This window comes from Myotis nattereri (genome assembly GCF_964212035.1).
Source record: "Myotis nattereri genome assembly, chromosome: 18".
Taxonomy (NCBI): Eukaryota; Metazoa; Chordata; class Mammalia; order Chiroptera; family Vespertilionidae; genus Myotis; species Myotis nattereri.
Window position 1 is genome coordinate 23232896 of NC_138093.1, and position 22362 is coordinate 23255257.

A 22362-nucleotide genomic window follows, 5' to 3' on the forward strand; every position below is an offset into this window, starting at 1 on the left:
TAACCAGAAAACTCCTGGAGGGAGGGGAAGACTATGTTAATGTTATTATCACCTTAAAGCCTAGAATAGCCTATTATCTATTCCATGAATTTATTAACTAAATCACAAGTAAGAGGCCAGAGACATAGAGGACAGAAGACAGAGGCTTGGAGAATTCCCAAAATTAGGGGTTTGGAAAAGGTACCAACAATGAAGAGAATGGGGGGGGTTGGGATATAATATGTATGTGTGGAGTATGGGGTGTCTCTTTCTTTAATATGTCACCCTTCTTCACCTTCTCTCAAACCAGACAAGATCTTGGCTTCCACTGCCGTGGGGAAAGGAAAACTATGATTAAAATGCATGCATCTTTTCATGTGCTTATAAACCATTTCTCTGTCTTCTGTGGAGAAATGTCTACTCAAGTTTTTTGCACATTTTTCATTGGGTTGCTTGTTTGTTATTGAATTCCCCCTAAATCCTTTCAGAAACAGCACCAAGTAAGGGAGACCGTGTTGCATAGGTGTTAGGTGTTACACTCTTCATCATTATCCCGATCTTTTAAAAACCCTGATGTACAGATGCATGCCCTGGCACACTGCAGGGAACATTTACTCCTGTTGGCTTTCACTGGTCCCGCCACAGCTGTCTGCATGCCTCAGCCCCATCTGCAGGAAATGGCCACACCCATAGCCACACACGGGGTGCGTTGCCTTCCTTCTCCTAGGTTGTGACCAACACCTGCACCCTTACTCTCTACACACTAGTTTAAAGTAAACACGGAGGAATTCTACTCAACTTACATATCCAACACTAGCAAGCCATTAAGAATTTAATACCCATTTGATGGTCATGGGAAATGTGATTTAAAAGTGTATAATGACATGTATGAAAGAGCAAAATTGTATATATATGATTTCAACTCTGTTCATTTTTATAAAGAAAAAATCTTTTAATACATAGAAGGAATGTATACATAGTAAAAAGGAAATGCATTTAAAGTCTGGCACTATGAAATCTTTACTTCGATCATCAGGAACACAAAAAAACATTTAAAAATGTTTCCAGTGGTTCTCAACCTTCCTAATGCCACGACCCTTTAATACAGTCCCAATTTCATTGTTACAATTTGAACATAATTAAAGCATAGTGATTAACCACAAAAACAATATGTAATGATATATGTGTCTTCCGAAGGTCTTAGGCGACCCCCAAAGGGGTCGCGACCCACAGGCTGAGAACCGCTGGAAGCGTTCAGCAGCTTTGGTGGTGCCCTTTGCATGTTGGGAAAGTTCTCCGTTCAGCTACGTCACCCACGTAAGGTGACGCAAGGTGACGCAAAGTGAGAGGACATGCGCAGTAAGTTCGGTTGGTCCGCGCCTCCCGCAGTTTTCGCATCACCCTGACAGCCTTGCCGCAGGCCTGCGCCATAGGCATTCGGATCAACTAAGAACAGAAACTGAAGCCCTGCGATTTCTCACAGGTTTGACTGGGGCTGCGGGCGGACCGGACCCCTCCGTCCCACTCCTCCCGTGGGCCCAGGCCTATACGGTTGAGGCACCACTGCGCTGTCCCGCCAGCGAGGGAAGGAGAGAAGTTCACCCTCGTCGCTGCAGCTAGTAGTCTTCAGACCCAAAGTGCCTGGGCAAACAGTGTGCGAGATGGGACGGGCGTCGAAGGACAAGCGGGATGTGTACTACCGCCTGGCCAAGGAGAATGGCTGGCGCGCCCGCAGTGCCTTCAAGCTGCTACAGCTCAATGAGGAATTCCGACTCTTTGAAGGGGTGACACGGGCAGTCGACCTGTGTGCAGCCCCGGGCAGCTGGAGCCAGGTGCTGAGCCAGAAGATCGGGAGTCCACAGGGGTCCGGCCACGTGGTGGCTGTGGACCTTCAAGCTATGGCTCCGCTCCCAGGTGTGTTACAGATCCAGGGGGACATCACCCAGCTGTCCACAGCCGAGGACATCATCCGGCACTTTGAGGGCTGCCCGGCGGACCTGGTGGTGTGCGATGGGGCTCCCGATGTAACCGGCCTCCATGAGGTTGATGAGTATCTGCAGGCCCAGCTTCTCCTCGCCGCCCTGAACATCGCTGCACACGTCCTGAAGCCCGGAGGCTGCTTTGTAGCCAAGATCTTCCGCGGGGATGTGACGCTGATCTACAGCCAGCTGCATGTCTTCTTCTCCAGCGTGCTCTGTGCCAAGCCCAGGAGCAGCCGGAAGGCCAGCAGCGAGGCCTTCGCTGTCTGTCAGGGTTATGACCCCCCTGAGGGCTTCCTGCCAGACCTGACCAAACCCCTGCTGGACCCCTCTTACAATCGAGGCCTCAACCAATCAGATGGTCCCACCCGCAGCATTGTGCCATTTGTGACCTGTGGGGACCTGAGCTCCTATGATTCGGACCTGAGTTACCCACTGGACCTGGAGGACAGCTCAGAGCCCAAGTACATGCCCCTCTCACCCCTGTGCCCGCAGGCCTGCACATTGAAGAAGAAGGAGCAGCTGGCCAGGGAGATCCATCCCCAGGACTGCGCCATCAACACAGTGGACACATTGTCCCAGCCCCTGGCTGCCCCACAGCCACACCCTGATGGCCTCTGAGGTGGAAGTCAGTAAAATGAATTGTTCACCTTAACACATCTGTGACAACTCAGCAGCTGTTTGTATCAGGAGAACCAGAACTTGCATCAGTGAACTTGCTTTTCAAACAAGTCCTCATCAGTGGATCCTGAACACAAGCTTCGAGCGAGAACTTGCAATGACTGCCATAAACACAGCCAGGAAAGAAACATCATGGAATGTTCATTTGAACTGCGGAAGGGTTTTTGAGATTTTCCTAGGGGTATCCATGAATTTGATGGAGGAAAATAATACATCTTTATTTTCACTAATATAACTGAAATTTAGCCTTATTCCCAAATATGAATTCTAGCAGTAAATCAGTTCATTTTTAAGGCAGGATTGTTATGGGCATCATGAAATACTGTTCATGTTTGTCACTAATTTGGAATTATGGGATATCTGTTAATTTGACCTACTAATAAAAAAGGCCATTATTACTAAAAAAGATATTTTTTAAAGAGAAGTGAGAAAGCCAAGTAACACATGCAAAAGAACATCAAAATTTAGCAGTTTTAAATATTTTTGAGAGTAAGGCAAATTAGGAATGTATGTATGAATGGATTTTGGCAAGTATTAAAAGTTAAAATTCATTATTCGAATTCAGTGAACTTCTTGATGAAACAGTGAATTTGAACCGTTGTAGAGAGCAGATAGGCTCTTCACCATCTCTATGAACTTGTCAGTGCATGGGGAAGGGAAACCACAATCTCTCTTGGTAAACTAGTGAATAACAGCAGAGTACTAATGATTGCTAACATTTCCTTACTATGGAGCAGACATTGTGCTAGGTGATATACATGCATAATTTTCAGAAGCAGCTCCAGAATTTCTACATAGGGCAGTTTTAGAATGTAGCTTAAAAATTTGGACAGCAGGGCTAGGAGGCTTGAACTGAGGATACATGGCAGACCTACTCTCTTAAATTAGCGGTTTATTTGGGATGGCTCAAGAGGGCTGATGGTGATTATCCTATATAATAAAGAGCTAATATGCTAATTAGACCAGAACGACTGTCTGGATGACCTTCGGGACAAAGCCGGGGCTGTGAGGGCTGAATTTCGTGCATCGGGCCTCTAGTGTGTGTATAACTCTAACTAAAGTCCCAATGTCTCCTAATGATGCTATAACAGATTACCATGGATTTAGTGGCCTAAACAACACAAATTTATTCTCTTGCAGTTCTGGAGGTCAGAAGTCTGAAACTGGTCTCTGGGCTAAAATCAAAGTGTTGGCAGGCTTCCATTCTTCCTGGAAGCTCCACAGGAGAATCTGTTCCCTCTCCCACCAGTTCTAGAGGCAGTCTGCTTTCCTTGGCTATGTCTCCCTTCCAGCATTGGCATGACTTCAACCTTGCTTCTACTGGTCTCGGACCCTGACCCTTTTGCCTCCTTCTTACAAGGACCTTGTGGTTACATTGGGCCCATCAGCTAATTAGGATAATCTGCTCATCTCAAGATTACTAATTCAACCATATAGTCCCTTTTGCCACATAAAGTAACAGTCACCAGTTCTGGAGATTAGGATGTGCATATCTTTAAGATGTGTGTGTGGAGGGGGGGGGGGGGGGGGGAGGCAAGGGAGGGAGCAGTATTTACCTACCACAGAAGGAAATCAATTTGTATAGTTCTAATACCTACCAGGTACATCATAAACATAACTTCACTTACTACGTCAACAACTTCATGAAATATATGCCAGGATTTGCTTTTTCAGTTGAAGAAACTGAGCCTCAGCTCAATTTGGGGTTCTCTTGAAGGTCAAGTAGCTATGATGCAAACCTGGGTCCTCGTAGCCTTGACTCCACTCATCTCTCCCAGTCACCTCTACTTCCTGCCTAGGCCTGTCCCCAAGTTTCCTGGAAAAGCTTAAGCTGCTGCCTATCAATTTGTCACACTCTCCTGATCACAATGTAGACAGAGCTTAATCCTGAAGATTGCTACTCAAACAAGCCAAGTGGCTGCCCCTCAGAATCTACTTTTAGGCCTTTTACTTGCTCTCCTTTATTAAAGCATTAAATTTTATTTTATTTATTTTATTTTATTTTTTAGTTTATTGTACTGGGTGCGAGCATCAGGGAAAATAGACCTAAGCTAAAAATGATAAGACTGGCTAAGTGATATGTGCTCTATCAGCTGTATGGACTATTGCATTGTAGGAAGCCGGGGCAGGGAGTTGCAAGTACTGGGACCTTGTGTGAATCTTGCACATCCTTCTACGGTGAAATCTATGCTCCAGTGAAGAAATAAAGGCTTCTTTTCTTTTGTGCTCCCTGGGGGGACAAGGAATGACTTATCTTTGTGTTCCCTGTGCCTTACACATAGCTGTGCTCTGTAAATATTTTAAACGTTGGGAATAGGGCACCTGAAACTAATATGATATTGTGTGCCAACTGCAATTGAAAAATAATAATGATAATAATAACTTTAAAAGATTGGGAACAGGTTTGAGACAGGCATATCAAAAGGATCAAGCGGCGCCTGAAGCCACCAAAGGGTTAAAAATGAATCTGGAAGCGCTCGTGTTTTTGTTTTTTTTCTTTCTCTATTCTGCCTAGCAACTGATGACACTGCATATATCCCCCGTTTTTATTGGGAGAGGGCCCTGAGCTTCGAGCAGTTTCTAAGCCCTGAAGAGTGGGTGGAGTTTAGGTTCCTGAAAGATCTGCCGGGACCTGCCGGTGTTTTGGTTAAAAGAATCTGAAAGAAAGCATTTTAGAAGGGCCGATGGTGCTCCTGTTACCCCTCCTCATTGTATTCACGGTGAAGCGCAGCGGTGCCCGTGAGTATCCCAAGTTCCCTCTGCTCCGAACTCCGGAGCTGCGGCCGCCGAGGGGGAACAGCCTGTCTTCCTAAAACTCGCGGCGGAATGTGGACGAAGCCGGGCGGAAAAGCGTGTTTAAAACACCCGGGACGTGCCGGAGGCTGGACTCGTGAACAGTTCCCAGCTCCCGCGTGCAGGATTTCAGTGTCACCCCTCCCGACGGGGCGGAAGCCATTCTGGAAGGACCTTCCGGGGAGCTGCCTCACTTTCCTCTGAGCATTGCTCCCTGTTTTCTGCTCAGACCCTTTCTCTTCCGTCTGTTTCTCCCCTTCACTGGCTTCCCGAGGCTCCTGGGATGTGGTCAGAGTTTCAGGGGCTTTGAACAGTGGAGCAGAGTCCTCGTGCCGGTTTGTTTTTCTTCCTCACCACAAGCTCCACCAGTGACCAAAGGTCCCAGAAAGATAAAACCCTGGTTCTGGACTTGCTTCCCGGGTGTGAGCGATATCACCTGAGCCCAGGAGGAGTTTTCCATGGCTTAGGGCCCGTGTCACTGGGGAAGCAGGTGCCTACGGTTACCCCCCAAAACCCGAGAAGGTCCATGGCTGGAAGCCCCAGGCTCTGTGCCCTCAGCAACTCCTCTTCCTGCTCGGGCTGCGCTCCCTGGGCGGCAGCAGGCGGTGTCTCCCCGGCGTCAGCGCCGCAGCAGGCGGTGACTCCCGAGGTGACGGGAAGGAGCTCTTGCAAATCATCTGTGTATTCACCACACAAATGTTGGTTGATGACCCACCACGTGCCAGCAACTTTTGGAGTTGCGACCGTGAACAAGACAGACATCGGTCCTACTTCTGCAGAAATTTAACCCAGAAAAATCCCACCATTTAAATAAGAAATGGGAAAGATTGGGGGATGAGGGACAGAGAGAAATTAATGGACAGAAGAAGGGAGAAAAGGGTGCTATTTCCAGAAGGTGAAAGGCGCATATATGTTGCTACCTTTGATCCGTAAAGAGCTGTCCAATAGTGTGACCACAATACCCGCTGAACATAATCTTTCATGCTGTGGTCGCACTAACCCCTGGGTCAGGCTAGGAAACCCAGCCCACGTCATGAGCAGTCAGGTTCTTCTCGCCCACAGTTCAGGGGTTCTCGCAATGTCACAGCGCCCCTGGATGCGGACACCTGGAACCTGGGTAATGGTGGATGTGAAACAAAGCCAGTCCTCTGTAAAGGGTAGGCAGGCTCACTTTGTTCTGGTTATTCTCCTTTTCACTCCTAGACGTCATCCTTCTCTGTCCTATCTTGTGCCCTGGAGGATGACGCCTGCAGGCGGCATCACCCAGTCTCTCTCTTGCAGGTTGATTTCCACCCAATGGGAGACACTGACAGGAGAGAGGTCAGAGAGCAAGGAGGAAAGACAGGTCGGGGTATTTCATCTTCCCTTTCCCATTTCTGTAATGTCTCCAGTGGTAGCGGTGTCCCTCTGCAATATAATTTCCCCTGACTAGCCCCTCTTCATGCGGGTCCAGCTCCCACTGGGCTTGGGGAACACAACTTGCTACTCCTATCTCTGCAACTCTAGGGGTGGTAAAGGCTTCCCATCATTGCTAGCGTCTGGACCTCTTATCCCTCTTTTTTTTTTTTTTTTCTTAACCTTGCTCATACCTCCCATACAAGGAGTCCCTTCTCAAGGTCTCTTCATGTTACTCATCTGGAGTGAAGGCTATTTCCTGCCATGACCCTGACTGAGAGTTCTTGAGCACTGAGGGATGCTGATAGGGAAGAGAGCCAGGGTTATGAAAAAAGACTTGGTCTAATTGGTATATGAGCCTCATGCTGGCCCTGCGTAGGAGCTTCTAGAGGTGGAAATGCAGGGAGTGCTTGGGAGCACAGCTCTAGGAAGTGTCACGGTAACTCCAATCTCGCTTCCAGTGTGTTGCTTTCATCGGCTCCATAGCCTGCAGTAGACTGCTCCTTCCTGTGTGCTCCCATAGCTCCTGTTCACAGTTTTTTAATTTCCTATTTGCAGAAATCTTTCCTTCAAGGCTCTCCTTAAAGCCAGGGAGAGATCTCGTCATTTTTCTTTTCTTTATTTCCCCAGCACTACCTAGTGACCAGTAGACACTTAATAAATGCCTCCTGAGTGAGTTTATGTTCAAAGGTCATGTCCCTAAGAAGTTGAAATTATCTGACTGTGAGCCAGAGAGAACTTGAGCAGTAATTACGACTGTAAAATTGCAACGGTGGTTTACAGTAGTTGCAGAATGTGTATGAAAACAAAAAACCAAAAAATGTTGTTTCATGCTTTACAACTCATCCTGTTCTTCATTTCAACCTGTGTGAAACTGTCCCTGGTGGGTGCAGTTAGCTAGGGCCCTGCATAGGATCTCTCTTGCACAGCCATATGTGGTTTGTATGCTTAATCTTGTAATAACCAAGGTCAGACTCTTGATATTACTCATAATTTTATGGATGCATATCAATCTGCGGTATCAATTTGCCTCACAAATGATGGAATCCTTCACAGATAAAGACTAATGGTGTCTAGGCCCCCTAAATTGACAACTGAGCTAGTATAAAAACACAGACTTACAGATTATCTGTTTAGAAATGACCCTGAGTTCAAAGAGTTAATGTGGGGGAAATATGGGCATTTGCTATAGACTTTATTAGACTTCAGTCGGTTTCCATGGAGCTGTTACTAAGGTACATGCAGTAGAAAATTCTCCAAGACAACGTTTTACTCCCCTAAGGCTCTCTTCTTCTTGGTTGACATGGAATCTGTCTAAATTGGAGAGATTCAAGTAATTTGTAGATATTTTTTCTGACTAGTTGGAATATCTATTTTCACTAAAATCCATTGACCTTAGCCATCCTCTTACCCCACTTGCTTTATGAAACCCAGATTGAGATAGATGACAAGGGACATTGTTTCAGATGTCCACATTTATATTTATTATCAAAACCCTTTCAAGAATATAAGTATCAAATCAGGTTTTATTATGACTTCAATAAAATTCACAAAATTGGAATTTCCCTGGGAAATATGAGACACATGGTCATCATTGTATAGAGAGAAGAAAAAACCCCACCAGGGCTCATTCATTCATTCCTTCTCTCATGCTCTACATGGTCCTACAGTGGTGTCCTTGCTATTCCTTAAACACAGCCTCCTCAAGGACTTGGGCTTGCTGTTCTTTCTGGAAGGTTCTTCTCCCATGACTCACTTCCTCACTTCATTCACATCTCTGCTCAACTGCCACCTGCTCAGAGAGGACTTTCCTGATCCTTCTGTCTAAAAGATCAGCCTTCTTCACACTTTTTATCTGCTTTATTTTTCTTCACAATTTTCATCACTACCTTCTGGAAATTAGCTTATAGGGCTGGGGCTTTGACGAGTTCGTTGCTGCATCCCTAGCTCTAGGACTATGCCTACTGCAAATTCAGAAAAGAATAAAACTTATACAACAGGAGACATTGGTAACCTCCAAAAGGGTGGCCTCCAAAGAGTAGCTGAAATGTCAGACTGTCCCGTTCAGCACTTTCATGCCCTAAGTCAGTTCCTGCAGTTAGATGAGTTCTGGCTGCTTATAGAACCGTCCACATTCACTGGATGCTTGGTTTGAGAAGTGTCCAAGGGTTCTCTTAACTAAAAATATCACCATCCACTTCTCCCCCTCATTCCCAAGATGCCTGAAATTCCAAACAGTGGTTCCCAGAAATCATAGTCATTCTGACTGTATTAAGGCATCAGGCTACTTGGGAGGATCAGCAAATAATAGGGACTTTGTTGACCTGGTTATCCAATCAGGGCCCACAGCTTCTTGTAGGAAGGTTCTAAAAGCCTGAGCCTCGGGGGACTAGGGGAATCAGTGACAGTGAATCATACTAGACACAAGGGGGCAGGAGAGAGCAATGGTGGTGGAGAGGGGAACCTATAATAGTCTGGGCTGGAGAAGTGCCCCTGCCTTAGGACCAGTTGAGTGTCAAGACAGAGGAGAGTGAATCCTGGCTCCTCCACGTACGGATTCTAAGGATGATCTTGGGCCATTTCTTCATCTCTCTGATCCTATTGAAATAGGAATTTTAGAACCCATCTCATAAGGTTGCTATGAAGGGTAAATGAAATGCATTACCAAAGGCTTAGCCTGGTACCTAGCACACGGTACATGCTCAATAAATAAGTGCCATTCTCATGGTTATGACTCAGATGCTGCGGCCCTCCATAGCTCTTTGAAGGTCCAATTTGGTGGAAGGATCATCACCTCCTCCTTGGAGCATTTCTGGATTGCTTCACGAGAGAGCAGCTCTCTCTCCTCTGAGCACTCGATCATGTCACTTAACTACTTGCTGCTATGTGTCATTGCACTGTATTTATTTATGTTACCAGTTCTCCTATAGTAATGTACGTTCCTGGAGGGAAGAACTAGTATCTGATTTGTTTTTCTCTTCCTAACATTGCTCACAATTCCATGTACGTGGTACATACCCAATAAATAAAAATTGCCCCCATGGAGGCATATCTGAAAACACTATCAATTATTTTATAACCAGTGATTTTTACAGCCTTTTGTAAAAGTGGCCTCGTCAGTTAATCTATAAGTTAAAGGAACATAATTTAGGACACTAACCACTGTGTCTGGTGTAAGAGTTGTTTGGTTGTGTTGCTCAGGCTTTCCAGCAATGTCTATCAGAGGCTCTTGGGACAGGCAGCGGAGGCCCTTTGAGAAGCAGTTTTACTGGCCTGAACAGACCAAATTCAAAATTGTAGATTTCAGTTCAGTAAGTGAGTTGATACTGATAGTCTATTCATGGAAAGGAAGAGAGAAACCCAATTTCATAATTATTGGAGCAAGAAGAAAGAATCGGAAGATTTTTTTAGATGGGATCATATGAAATTGCCATTTTAGGAGATAATAAATGATCAAATATAGGTCTTTTCAAGTGACTCAACCTTCATAATTCTACTTCATCTGATCATCCGGGTAATATATCCATAGGATATAAATGATCACAGGGTCTAAGGTACCATGAGAGAGGGGATGATGGACTTTCCCCTCTCTCTTCTGTTGAGTCACTGATTTAACATCTGTCCACCAATCTCCCATCACAGCTGAGGTTGCATTTTGGAAGCCCAACTAAGGAGCCAGTGTGACTCGTACCTATGGACACACCAGATGGATAACTAGGCTCACAGTGAAGAAAGGGGAGAGGGCTGAGATATCCTGGAGTGGGGCCAGGCTGCGGCTGCAGGAGGGGTGGACAGGCAGATGATGGACAGATGGAGGCCAGCCTCTAGGGGCGGAGCAGCCTTTGAAGTCAAGGCTGGCTGACAGAGAGCTGCTCCGCAACCAGGAATTAGACTGAGATTGAGGTTGGAGAAAAGGGTAGAACACTGGACTTGGACAGCATTGTCGACAGACCATATTTCTCTTTACTTACCTCTTATAAACTCTAGTAATGCAGACTTTTATGAAGTGATATTTTTAAGAAGAAAGTGACATTACAAGAATTGTCAATATTGTGTGTGGTAATGCTAGTGATGTTCATTTAGAAAAGATTCTCCTGTTGAGCAGAAATGCCCCACGATGTTAATACCTTTATTTATTTATTTTTAACTTGGTGGCATGTTCTACACATGTAGACCCAGCTGTCATACATGGAACCCCATATTCCAAGGGCACTTCTATACCAATCCGACTTAGCTCAGTAACACCATCTTTTTTCCCAATTCCTTATTCCTTCTCCTCTCTCATTCTATGCCTAGAATTTGATTTCTGTGAGGTGTTTTTTTTTTTTCTATGAGTAACTGGGGAAGCAATTCCTACCCATTTCTCCAGCCACAGGCCTTCTTGCTGCTCTTGGAACATGCCAGGCAGGTCCTTTCCGCAGGACCTTTGCACAGTCCCCCCTGCCTGGACCGCTGTCCCCAGATATCTGCCTGATGCCCTCATTCCCTACAGAAGTCACCTCCTTGGGGAGGCCTTCCCTCACCATTGCTGTTTAAAATTGTATTGCTTAGTCCTCTTTGCAGCTTTATTTTTGTCCATTGCACTTTTTTAAAGGCATGTTATACATTTCATTTATTTTGCATTGTCTGTCTCCTCCCTTCCCCCCATAAGGGCAGACACTTGCATCCGTCTTGTCTGTTGTGTGTGCAGGGCCTAGTGCAGAGCGCTCAGATGTCTGCTGAATACACAGACGGATATCAGGGAGGTGTGAGAACTAATGTTCACAATCTGTTCTTCCTTTTGCCTCCATCTTTAAACAGCTGCATATCTGCAAAGCCATAGAACCTTTCCAGATGTGGAGAAATAGCACAGTTTCAAAGTCAGTGACAGATAAAAGCATACTTTTGCAGACTCCAAATAAATTCGATTTCAGCTCTGCTCCCCTTTATGAAAAAGGCTCCAGGTCTTGGGCTAAAGTTCTCAAGCCCTTTGCAGCCCCAGTTCCTGGGACAATGATTCTGTAAGAGGAGGCAGCAGCCGGTCCAGGGAGGAGTGGGCACCGCTGAACATGGAGCAGTGCGTGGCGATTAAAGAGACGGCAGCTTATGGGCCTGGATGGTCTGTGACTCTAAATATCTTCCTTCTTTCCCTCCCTCCCAGGGACTCACTCTCTGAGATATTTCCGCCTGGGCGTTTCAGAACCTGGCCATGGGATCCCTGAATTTCTCTCAGTGGGGTACGTGGACTCTCATCCCATCACCACATACGACAGTGTCTCTCGGCTGAAGGAGCCGCGGGCGCCGTGGATGACAGAGCACCTGGCGCCGGATCACTGGGAGAGGTACACGCAGCTGCTGCGGGGCTGGCAGCAGACGTTCAAGGTGGAACTGGAGCGCCTGCAGAGACACTACAATCACTCAGGTGTGAGCGCAGCAGATTGCTTCCCCTCCCTGGGGCCCACCCCGCCCAAGACCAGTCCCTGGGCTGACAGCACGTGAAAGCTTTTGCCGAGTTGCCCTTTCTGTGGCTTTTGGCAAAGCCTGGACAATTTGCTGGATGGGGTTCCGTGCCTGCCATCTGCCCTGTGCATCTTCCAAATTGTCTGTCGTCCCTAGGAGCCCTTTGTCCTTTGCCCCCTGTGTCCTGATCCCAATATCATTCAGGCTGGTGACCTGTATCTTCTCCTTTCCCATCTAAATGTGGCCATTCTGTGTCTCATTTCCTGGTGGCCAGGCTGAGTGAGTTGCTCACGTGTGCATAGTGACTTAGGACATTAACTTTTCCAGGGATATTCCTGGCTCCTGCATATCTCTCGCGCCACTGCACTATAAAGTTTACCCATTAATCATTGCTATTATAGGAGTTATCCTATAGTTCCCCAAGGCAGGAATGATCACATTCCTTTGGCACACAGTAAGTATGCCACGAATATCTGTTGCTAGCTGGGATCATGTCACAGGAACCTCCTGGAGACAGTGATGCCGTGGTGGGCCTGTGGGGTGCTCTCTCCTGGGGTGGAGGATGCTCCCAGCCACACCCCCACTCCCATCCCCAGGGCATTCACCTCCACACCCTGTGTGAACCCTTTCCCGGCCTGTATGTGTTGCAGGGTTTCACACTTACCAGAGGATGATTGGCTGTGAGTTACTGGAGGATGGAAGCACCACAGGATTTTTGCAATATGCATATGACGGACAGGATTTCATTATCTTTGATAAAGACACGCTCTCCTGGACAGCTGTAGATAATGTGGCTCACATCACCAAGAGGGCGTGGGAGGCCAATTGGCATGAGTTACAATATCAGAAGAATTGGCTGGAAGAAGAATGTATCGCCTGGTTAAAGAGATTCCTGGAGTATGGGAAAGACACTCTACAAAGAACAGGTAAAAAGAAGGGAGAACACCTTGTCCCTGTGCCCCCAGAACCCTGGTTTTATAACTTCCTCTAATCTAGGTTATATTCACCTTACTCTGAAACACACCTTGTTAGTCAGACCATCATGATCTATGACTCCCTGTGAATTCCCCAGTTGCTTTTATCAGCATCTTGACGAGATTCAGCAATCCCACTTGAGAGAGTGGAGTACCCTGGGGACACCTTCTTTTGTGGGGATCCAGTGAGACGAATCCTTCCATCTCCTGACAATGATAAGCTGGGAAACACTTTGGGCAGTGGAGCAGTTCTCACAAGTTCTGTGGTAACTAAGGGCTCCCATAACACCAGTGTGAGTGAAATCTGGACTTACAAAGAAGAGAGACAGAGGGTCTTTGCTTTACTAAAGGATTTATGATAAGATTTCTTTCGGTGAAAAGCTCCTTACACATTAATGATAAGGATTTAATCAGTTAACTTTTAGTTAATACAGAACTTTCCCCTTATAATCTTATTCAAAGTGAATTTGCCTGTATCATGCTATAGGAAACTCCTAGACACAATGTGCCTCTTCCCCCTGGGGTGGTCTTTAATGGCGGGCTTTCCAGAGCTGTGGCCGGCCCTCGGGAGGCATCAGGGCCCCAGTTATGAGTGTGGACTATCTCTCTAAGAGCCTGCCTGTGGAGGCAGGTAACTAGAGTTTGAGCTTCAACTCTCCTACTCACTAGCTAAGTAACAATCTCAATTTTAATGGTTGCAGTTAACAGAAACCTACGCTAACTGGCCCAAGCATAAGGGGGGAGGTTACTTATCAGGCAGAAATCAGGGCAGTGTGGGGATCCAAGGAATTAAAACCAAGATTTGAATGGTTTTCTCCAAGGGGAGGTGGTGGTAGCCAACACAAAGCTCATGTCCTTGTAGTTTCACCATTCTGGAAGAATGGGCTTCTCTCTCCTAGTTCTAGCTACAAAATTTTTTTTTTTAAATTATAGGAGGACTCTGATTGGCCTCAGTTGAATCATGTGCCACCTCTTGCACTAATCACTGTGCCCATCAGGAGAAGTTTCTAAGACTGGCCATGGGTTACAGAGTCCTGACAAGAACCAAATGGCACACTCAGGATGGTTTAACTGGGAAGTCAGTAACAAGATTATTTACATAGGTGCAATCAGGGTTGAGGACCCCCGTTAAGGGACTAGCAGCAGAGGGAAGCCATTACTCCCCCTGGATCTGAAGGCAGAAGGGAAGGAACTATTGTTACCAGAACCCCGCAAGGGCTGGTACCCTGGAAGAACCTTCTAGCAAGAGCTGTGGCTATGGAGGACCATGGTCAATAGCAGACTGCAATGGCTGGGCAACTGGTGGACAAATTCCTAGCCACTCTCTCTTCTAGTTTTCTGATCTTTTGCTAGGGGTTCTCCTCCCAGAGGCCAGACCCAACAGGTAGCTGGGGGCAAGGGAGCCCTGGAGTGCAGTCTGGTGAGCACAGCCTCCTGGGGCACAGAGCAGGGCACAGACGGCCTGATACTAGATGTGGGAGCTAGCAAAGAGAGAGCAGCCAGGACACACAGCTTGGGTTATGTTTCGGTGTCAGGGTTAAGAATGCTACCTCTTGCCCGGCCGCCATGGCTCAGTGGTTAAGCGTTGACCTATGAACCAGGAGGTCACAGTTCAAGTTCCTGCCAGGGCACATGCAAGAATGGTACCTCTTAAAAGAAGCAGTAGGGGGAAGGTAAGAATGGTACCTCTTAAAAGAAGCAAGATGTTAGGGTGGGGTGGACTAATTTTTCAATATAGGGAGTGTGCTTTTCAGGAGACGGGGTTCTTGTTATGAGAAAAAATGGGGCTAATAGAGGCTAGGCCAGCAAAGCAATAACTGTGAGTAAATTAAGTAAATGATATGCCTACCTCACAGAAATTGCTGTGAAATAATGTATATGAAAGCTCTTTGTATACTATAGGTCTCCGTTTACCCATTAAATGGTATTGTTGCCAGATTGAAAAACGTCTGACCGCTCAGGATCTGGTTGAAGTCTAGGGCCACCTTGGGGTTGCATGGGACCCTTAATCATGAGGCATTTTAGGCCGAGGCCAGCCAGGTCTGAAGAGAAGCTGTGAGAGTCTCTACTTCCTCAGCATGATTAGTGGCGTAACCTTTTCGAACAGAGAACCCAGTTGCCAGGCCTGCTGTTCTCAGTGAAACCAGCAGTAGGAGAAGGAAGACGGAGTTTAACTGGGATTTGAGGGCGAGTACTCTTTGGGAAAATGGGGGAAGCTTGCATACCTGGGGTGTGCGTGAGCAGTGTGGGAAGTCTAACTTCAGCATAGCTGCTCCCCCTCCAAGCCTACTCTCTCTCTACCACGAGTGTCCTAAAGGTGTCTCAACCCATTGGTCAAAACCCACTCCTAGGAAAGGATCTGGGATCATTTCTTACAGGCAGCAAGCAGAGTTCCTCTCGGAGGCGTTTATATTTTCTTGTTAATGTTGGAAAGCCTTTTCTCCTTCTAAACTATATGCCACAGAAAACAGAACTGGGAGGTATTGTTGAGACGAGGGCTCCTCCTGTATCTCGGTGGCAGGTAGCACCGTGGGGTGAGGAAGTGAGTAGAGACAAACAGGAAGCCGCCCCTCCAGGGATGGCGTTGGGCTCTGTGTGGCTCATGTCTCGATGTGACCCAGTGTCAACAGGAAGCACTAAGGACAGCGCCATATGGAAAATGAGCAGAATGGTTAAGAGGAAGCAAGACCACAAATGGACAGTTTCTTTGCTGTCACTGCTGGCGCTCCTCCAGGATATGAATGTCCATAGCCCCTTGGAGGGCATAACTGTGACGTGACCTGTTCCATATGTTTGTATCTGATGACAGTCACTGTCGTAGTCCATTCGGGCTGCCATAGAAAATGCCACAGGCTGGGTAACCTACAAACAACGGAAATGTATTCCCACAGTTATGGAGGCTGGAGGTCCGGGATCAGGGTGCCTGCGTGGTCAGATGAGGACACTGTTTCAGGTTGCAGACTGCTGACTTCTTGCTGTGTTTTCACATGGTGGCTGGGGACAAGGGATTTCTCTGGAACTTCATTTATAAGGCACTAATCTCATTTTTGAAGGTTTTACCCTCATGACTTAAGCACCTCCCAAAGGCCTCACCTCCTAATACCATCATCTTTGGGGGCTGGGATTTCAACATATGAATTTGGGGCGGAGGGGGGCGGGAGGACACAAACATTCAAACCACAGCAATCACCAAAGTACCAACTTGAGTTCAAAGGCAATTCAGAGCCAAAGCTGAGCGGAGATGGCTGTGATATCTTTGCATAAGCACAGAATTGAGAAAAAGGAGTGCTGAGTTCTAATCTCCAAACTTTTGCTGAATTACTTGTCACAGTTACATACAACTTCTGTAGCTCAGTTATATGGCTCAGCAACACATGCATTATTCTTGAGCACACTGCCCTAGCAGGAAGTGCACAATAAATTTGTTGTTGATGAAACTGGGTTCCGGGTCATTCTTGGTTTTAGATGTTTCCTGCAATGAAGAAAATTAATTGGGAAACCCAGTCACCAAGTTCTGATATTGTATGCTCAGTACATAAGATATTTCTATTTAACTTTATCTTCTTTTTCCTAGAGCCCCCACTGGTCAAAGTAAGCCGCAAAGAAACTTTTCCAGGGATTACAACTCTTGTCTGCAGAGCTTATGGCTTTTACCCCCCTGAAATTTCCATGATTTGGATGAAAAATGGGGAAGAAATGATCCAAGAAATGGATTATGGAGGTATTCTTCCCAGTGGAGATGGGACCTATCAGTCATGGGTCTCTGTGGAGCTGGATTCTGAGAGCAGCGACCTTTACTCCTGTCATGTGGAGCACTGTGACGTCCAAATGGTTCTTCAGGTCCCTCAGGGTAAGGACAGGGTGTGCTGTCTGGGAAGTGAGACGAGGAAGGGGGGGCGAGCAGCGAGGGGGATCACTGGATGCTTTAGAATGTGTCTTTTAAATCAGAGGCTCTCTCACCTTTTGGTCTCAGGGATTCCTTGTGTTCTTAAAAACTGAGGATCCCAAAGAGCTTTTATTTATGTGGGTTTTCTCTATTGCTACTTACTATATTAAAAATTTTAACATTTAAACTCAAGAAAATACGAGTACACATTTCATGAGCTATCAGAGCGATGGTGTCCTCACATGTGATGTAGCCTCTGGAAAGCCCCACTGTGCACATGTGAGAGATAAGGAAAGGGAAGTCATGACAGACCTCGTGGACTCTCTGAAGGGTCTTGCTTGAAGACCCCGGGGCATTCAGACCCCACTTTGAGAGCTACTGTCCCCCTGTTTTAGATGACTGCTCTGCATGGATCTGTGAAGTGAGAAGCAGGAGTAAGAAAAATGGTGTTGGGCTTCCCGATGATCACAGGGACAAAAGTGCCCAAAAGTTAATACAGAGCGGGAGAAGGACTTGTGGATTTCCCCCCATATGCTTGCTTTTAGGGTCAGAAGCTATCCTTCTGGTGGTCAAAGCTGTCTCTGGGTCCATTGTCCTCGCCATGATCCTGGCTGGAGTTGGCTTCCTGGCCTGGAGAAGGAGGCCCCAAGGTGAGAGGCATGTGGAAGGGTCCAAGGGGCTGCAGATTATCACTCCCATAGCCCCACAAACTTTATTTTCTGCACTTACCACTCTACCCTCCATTTAGATGTGAGTTGGTCCACACTTTGTGATCACAGAAGGAACACCTCTCCCACCATATTGGGAACACGCACGTGAATAATGCTTGCAAGGAGAGTGGTCTGTTTCATAGGTGATGCCTGACATCAGCAGAGTAGGACAACTTCTGTCCAGGTGAACTGTCCTCCCAGAAGTTGGGTCAGAGAAGACAGAGTGATCTTGATTTGTCTTTTTCTAAACTATATCCTTATTATTAATTACTATTGACTTTTTATTTTGTCCTTTGTTTCAAGACATCAGTAAGTTTTCCCATTTTGACAAACATTTTCTGACCCAATTATATGAAATTCCTTTTCCTTCTAAATTCATCTTTCAATACATAAAATGTTGAAAAATAGATACCTTTGGAAAATGGGAATTGGGGTAAGGCAGAGGGGAAGGAGAAATGGGAGGGATATAGGTTCTTGATACCTTGGGGAAACCATTCCATATATATGTATTAAATACCTACTATGTTCCAGGCACTGTACTGGATGCTGGGATATAGGAATGCAAAAGACAGACATGATTTCCGCTGTATTTTAAGGTCACCTCCCCCCACACTACTCCCACCTCCGATTTCAGTTGATGCTCAGGTTGATCACAGCATAATATTGATGAGACCCGGATTTTGGGTTTGAACCCAGTGTGGGCCAGGACTTTGGTATTGCTTCATAACCACAGATTTCAACCCCAATTCAAGTGCTATGGTATAAAGCATATTATTAGATCAAAGTAAAAAACAACCCCTTTTATTAGAAAATCAGCTCAGAGTTAGTGGATCATTCTGTTCTCTTTACAAAGTACAGCACTAATCTCAATCTAAGCAATAAGAATGGCTGAAGCAAAAAGAAAAAACAAACAAACAAAAAAACAACACAAAAAAGAAAATTAAAAAAAAGTTTTACAATGACACACCTGTCTCAAGAATGAGACACTGAGTTCCTGCTTTTTATCTTGTGGAGTGTGTGAATTTGAGTTAAAATTTGTCAAGTACTGAGAGAATCTTGACAAAGCAGGCTAAAAATGTCAATGGCAGCTTCTCAGATTTTGCTGAACATTGCATAATCTTTTTTTGAGCTATAAGGAAAAATGCACGTATCTGACTAAAAAGTCTTTCTTTCAGAGAAAAATGAAGTCATCTACCTTCCTGCACCAGATCAATAATTGGGGACAGCTCTTTTCTAGTTGTCTCTCCTCTGGGACCCACGGTCACCTCTGCCCCCTATGGACTCAAGTCCAGTGCTCAAAGCTCTTGACCACACCCACCACAGACATGGATGTTACAGGACTGAACATTTATGGCAGAAAGACAGGAGCCACAAAGGTTTCTTCATTCTTTGGCTCCCAAAAGACTGTCAGCTTTCAAGCTCTTCTGATGGACTCCTTTATCACATTTGGCTCTACCTTTTGCTTGTCTCGTGATCCAACACTACCCTACATCCCATCTGTCAATGATGATTTACAAATAAATTAGAGAATCTCAGAGCTGGAGATATCCTTCCATATGAAGGCCAGCAATGTCTTCTCTAGTGCCTTTGACTGGAGCATCCAGGCTCCACTTGAATACCGCCAGTGAAGAGCACCTCACTATATCATGAAGTGGCCTTTTTCTTCTATCATGAGAATGTGTTATGCAAGAGCTTTGAACCATGGGTGCCATGACTGTGACCCTACAGACAGCCTTGGACCACCCCTGAGAGCAGCCAGCGAGTTTCTATAGTGCCCTGTGAATAGCTGGATCACTTCACGTATTTCCTGGCCCGAGAGAAAGCCAAAGTGTCCCATTCTTCTGGCATCTCTGCCTGGTAGCTTGGAATCTTGGAAATGTGCATGGTCTGATTATGGAAGTGATCTCATTCTTTCTGTCTTCTGTGGGAGAGTAAGGACAATAATTATCAGACATATTATCACCTTCAGTGGAACTACAAAGATCTAGACCCAAGTGCAACCTTTTAATATAAAAATGATAGTATGTTTATCAGAATAGTGTTCAATCCAATTTCTGTCTTTTTTCTACTGGCTTATTGTAGATGGGCCTGACTCACCTTTATAAATATGCTTATTCTCCATGCTTATTCCCCACCCACTGAGAGTAAATAAAAGCCCCACTGTGAGAATTAACACCCCTTGATCCGCCTTATTGTACCCCTAAAATCTTCACTGTTGTTTGCCTCTTGTTCACCTGTCATCTTTGATTCTCAGTAAGAAGGTCAAAATCTACCAGAGGGAAGATGCTGATGTTTTTCAGTGAGTTAAGTATGAGTTCAGGTCCCAGGATCTTGGACTCTCCTGGACATAGGATTTCTGGAAACACTCAGACCATGGGGAACCCATATTGTGGCTCCAGGGGACCTCACCAAGGCTTTCACTGTGGCCTCCTTCCCCAACAAGTTTTCTTTTTGCTTCCCCACAGTAGGCTTGGCTGAGTAAAAAGGACACCAAATATGGCCACTTACAGAAATAAATGAAGATAAGCGCCATATATGCCATTAAATGTGTCTTTATACCTGGGGGAGGGGAAGGGGGGCGGTAAGGGATTGGAGGAGTGAGGGAAAGGGGGGGATGGGAGATATCTGTAATACTATCAATAATAAAAATATATTAAAAAGCAAAAACCGATGTGTCTTTGTTATGAATCTTGTTTGATCACAACACAGCTCTGCCCATTTATTCTATGTCTGGCTTGTAAGCCACCTGAGGACATGAGCAGGGCCACCGCTAATACATATAGGGGGCATTTGTCAAATTAGAGAATTGTTCCTTTGGGTGGACACTGACCCAGGCTGGATGACATGGCTTAATCAGCAGAACATAGAATGGATTTCTGCCCTGTTTGTCCCCTTGGTGTGCCGGACACAACATTACATGGCAGCTCTGGTCATACCATTAGAAAATAGATGGAAATTGACAGTAGACTAAGATGAATGAATTGATTTGGAAGAGAGGGGTAGTAGTGGAAAAAAACAGGTCAGTTTATTCAAAACAGTGGAACTGGAAGCCCTGTTTGTATATCCAAAGAGCTAAAATTATCTGAAAGGTTTTACATAATCCTATCATGGAGTTTATTTATGGCTATCTATTTTTAAATTTTTGTCATATTACACAGTCTCTTTGCACGATGCCTTGAATGTAGTAGGAACCCAGTAAATACTTCTTGAATGAACCAGTATAGTATTTTAATTAGCTAGGCCTCATGTACTGGTGCAAAAGAACAGTGTCATCTTACAACTGAAATCATAGAGGGGAAATATCCCACTCAGGATCATAAGACATTCCAGAGCTCAGGATCAATGTCCCAAAGACTAGTCTGAACTCTTCCAAGGTTTCTACAGCATTAACATTATTTAATACTTTATCTTGTCGTTGCCTTGCCTGTGACATTAGGGATCCCAAACGTTCTAACCACACTCCACCCCCCCTCCACCCCCCCCCCCCACACACACACACACACATATTAGGGATAAGGACAGAATTCAAAGGTTCTTACTCAAAGCACCATTTTTCTTAAAGGCTACGAGAAGAGGTGCTGAGGTATGAGTTCTAAGTCATCTTGGGGGCCCCAAATCTGATACCTAACAGATATCTTTTCATTCGTAAGGTCTGTAGAGCTGTTATATAATCTGGATTTTTTTTCCTATTGTCATTTGGGTCTTTAATTCATTACAGTTCTTGAAATACAAATTTCATCAGTTATTATTAATTACCTAAGGAGCATGTGAAACTGCTCCTTCTAAGGACTGATCATGTATACTTTTTCCTCTCCCCCTCCTTCCCTGAATTCCATGTTCGCCGAGCCCATTAGGCAGGACCTTCTGCATTTGTCCCTTGGCAGGGTTTTGTGTGAGAGAATGTTAGGGACCAGAAGGTTCTGAGCCGAGCCGGTTGGAGCTGGACAGTGGAGCTGAGGGACTGAGTGGAAGGCCAGGTTGGCCTGGATCCCTGGCAAGCAGAGGCTGGGTCTGAGGCCAGTGCCGCGGCAGCAGCCAGACCTCTGAAGAAGCAAAACAGGGCCAGAGAGTGAGAACAATCAAGAAAAACAGCTTTAGAGAAAACAGCTTCTCAAACGGAAAATAAATTGAGGGAACAGGAGGCCACAGACCAAAATGGGAAGCCACCAGAATGGAAAAGGAAGTGAAACCAAGAAAGAAATGAGATATTCAACTTCTAGCTAAGGCAGTCTTTGCTTTTTTTTCCTTTTTGAGGTGTACCGGTGTGGATCCAAGGTGTTACCCGAACTGAATAAAAGCTCTATTTTTTTTTTTCTGAGCAACATGACAGCAGCATAAATAGAGAATTTTGGGAACAACGTGAAAAGACACTAAACGGTGACAATTCTGGAGAAACTTGGAGGGCTAGGAATAATAAGGAAAACATTTGGAGTCTCATCAGCTGCTGAATAGAACCCTTTGACATGCTTTAAAAGATCTTAAAGCCTGTTCTCTGTTACTCACAAAACAGCTGAAATACATAGTCT

General features: G+C 45.6%; 2 protein-coding genes across 2 annotated transcripts; both read left to right on the top strand.

Moving 5' to 3' along the window:
* Window positions 1–1640: 1640 nt before the first annotated feature.
* On the top strand, window positions 1641–2579 carry LOC308534166 (tRNA (cytidine(32)/guanosine(34)-2'-O)-methyltransferase-like; the record flags this gene model as incomplete). Its single annotated transcript, XM_081112514.1, has 1 exon — window positions 1641–2579. The coding sequence occupies one exon, from the start codon at window positions 1641–1643 to the stop codon at window positions 2577–2579; it is 939 nt and encodes a 312-aa protein (XP_080968640.1).
* A 3931-nt stretch (window positions 2580–6510) lies between these two features.
* Window positions 6511–17945, top strand: LOC308533713 (major histocompatibility complex class I-related gene protein; the record flags this gene model as incomplete). The annotated part of the gene is made up of 6 exons (XM_081111804.1): window positions 6511–6589; window positions 11968–12228; window positions 12917–13192; window positions 16815–17090; window positions 17672–17776; window positions 17875–17945. 6 exons carry the CDS (start codon window positions 6511–6513, stop codon window positions 17943–17945), a joined length of 1068 nt encoding a protein of 355 aa, XP_080967930.1.
* Between the last annotated feature and the right edge of the window lie 4417 nt (window positions 17946–22362).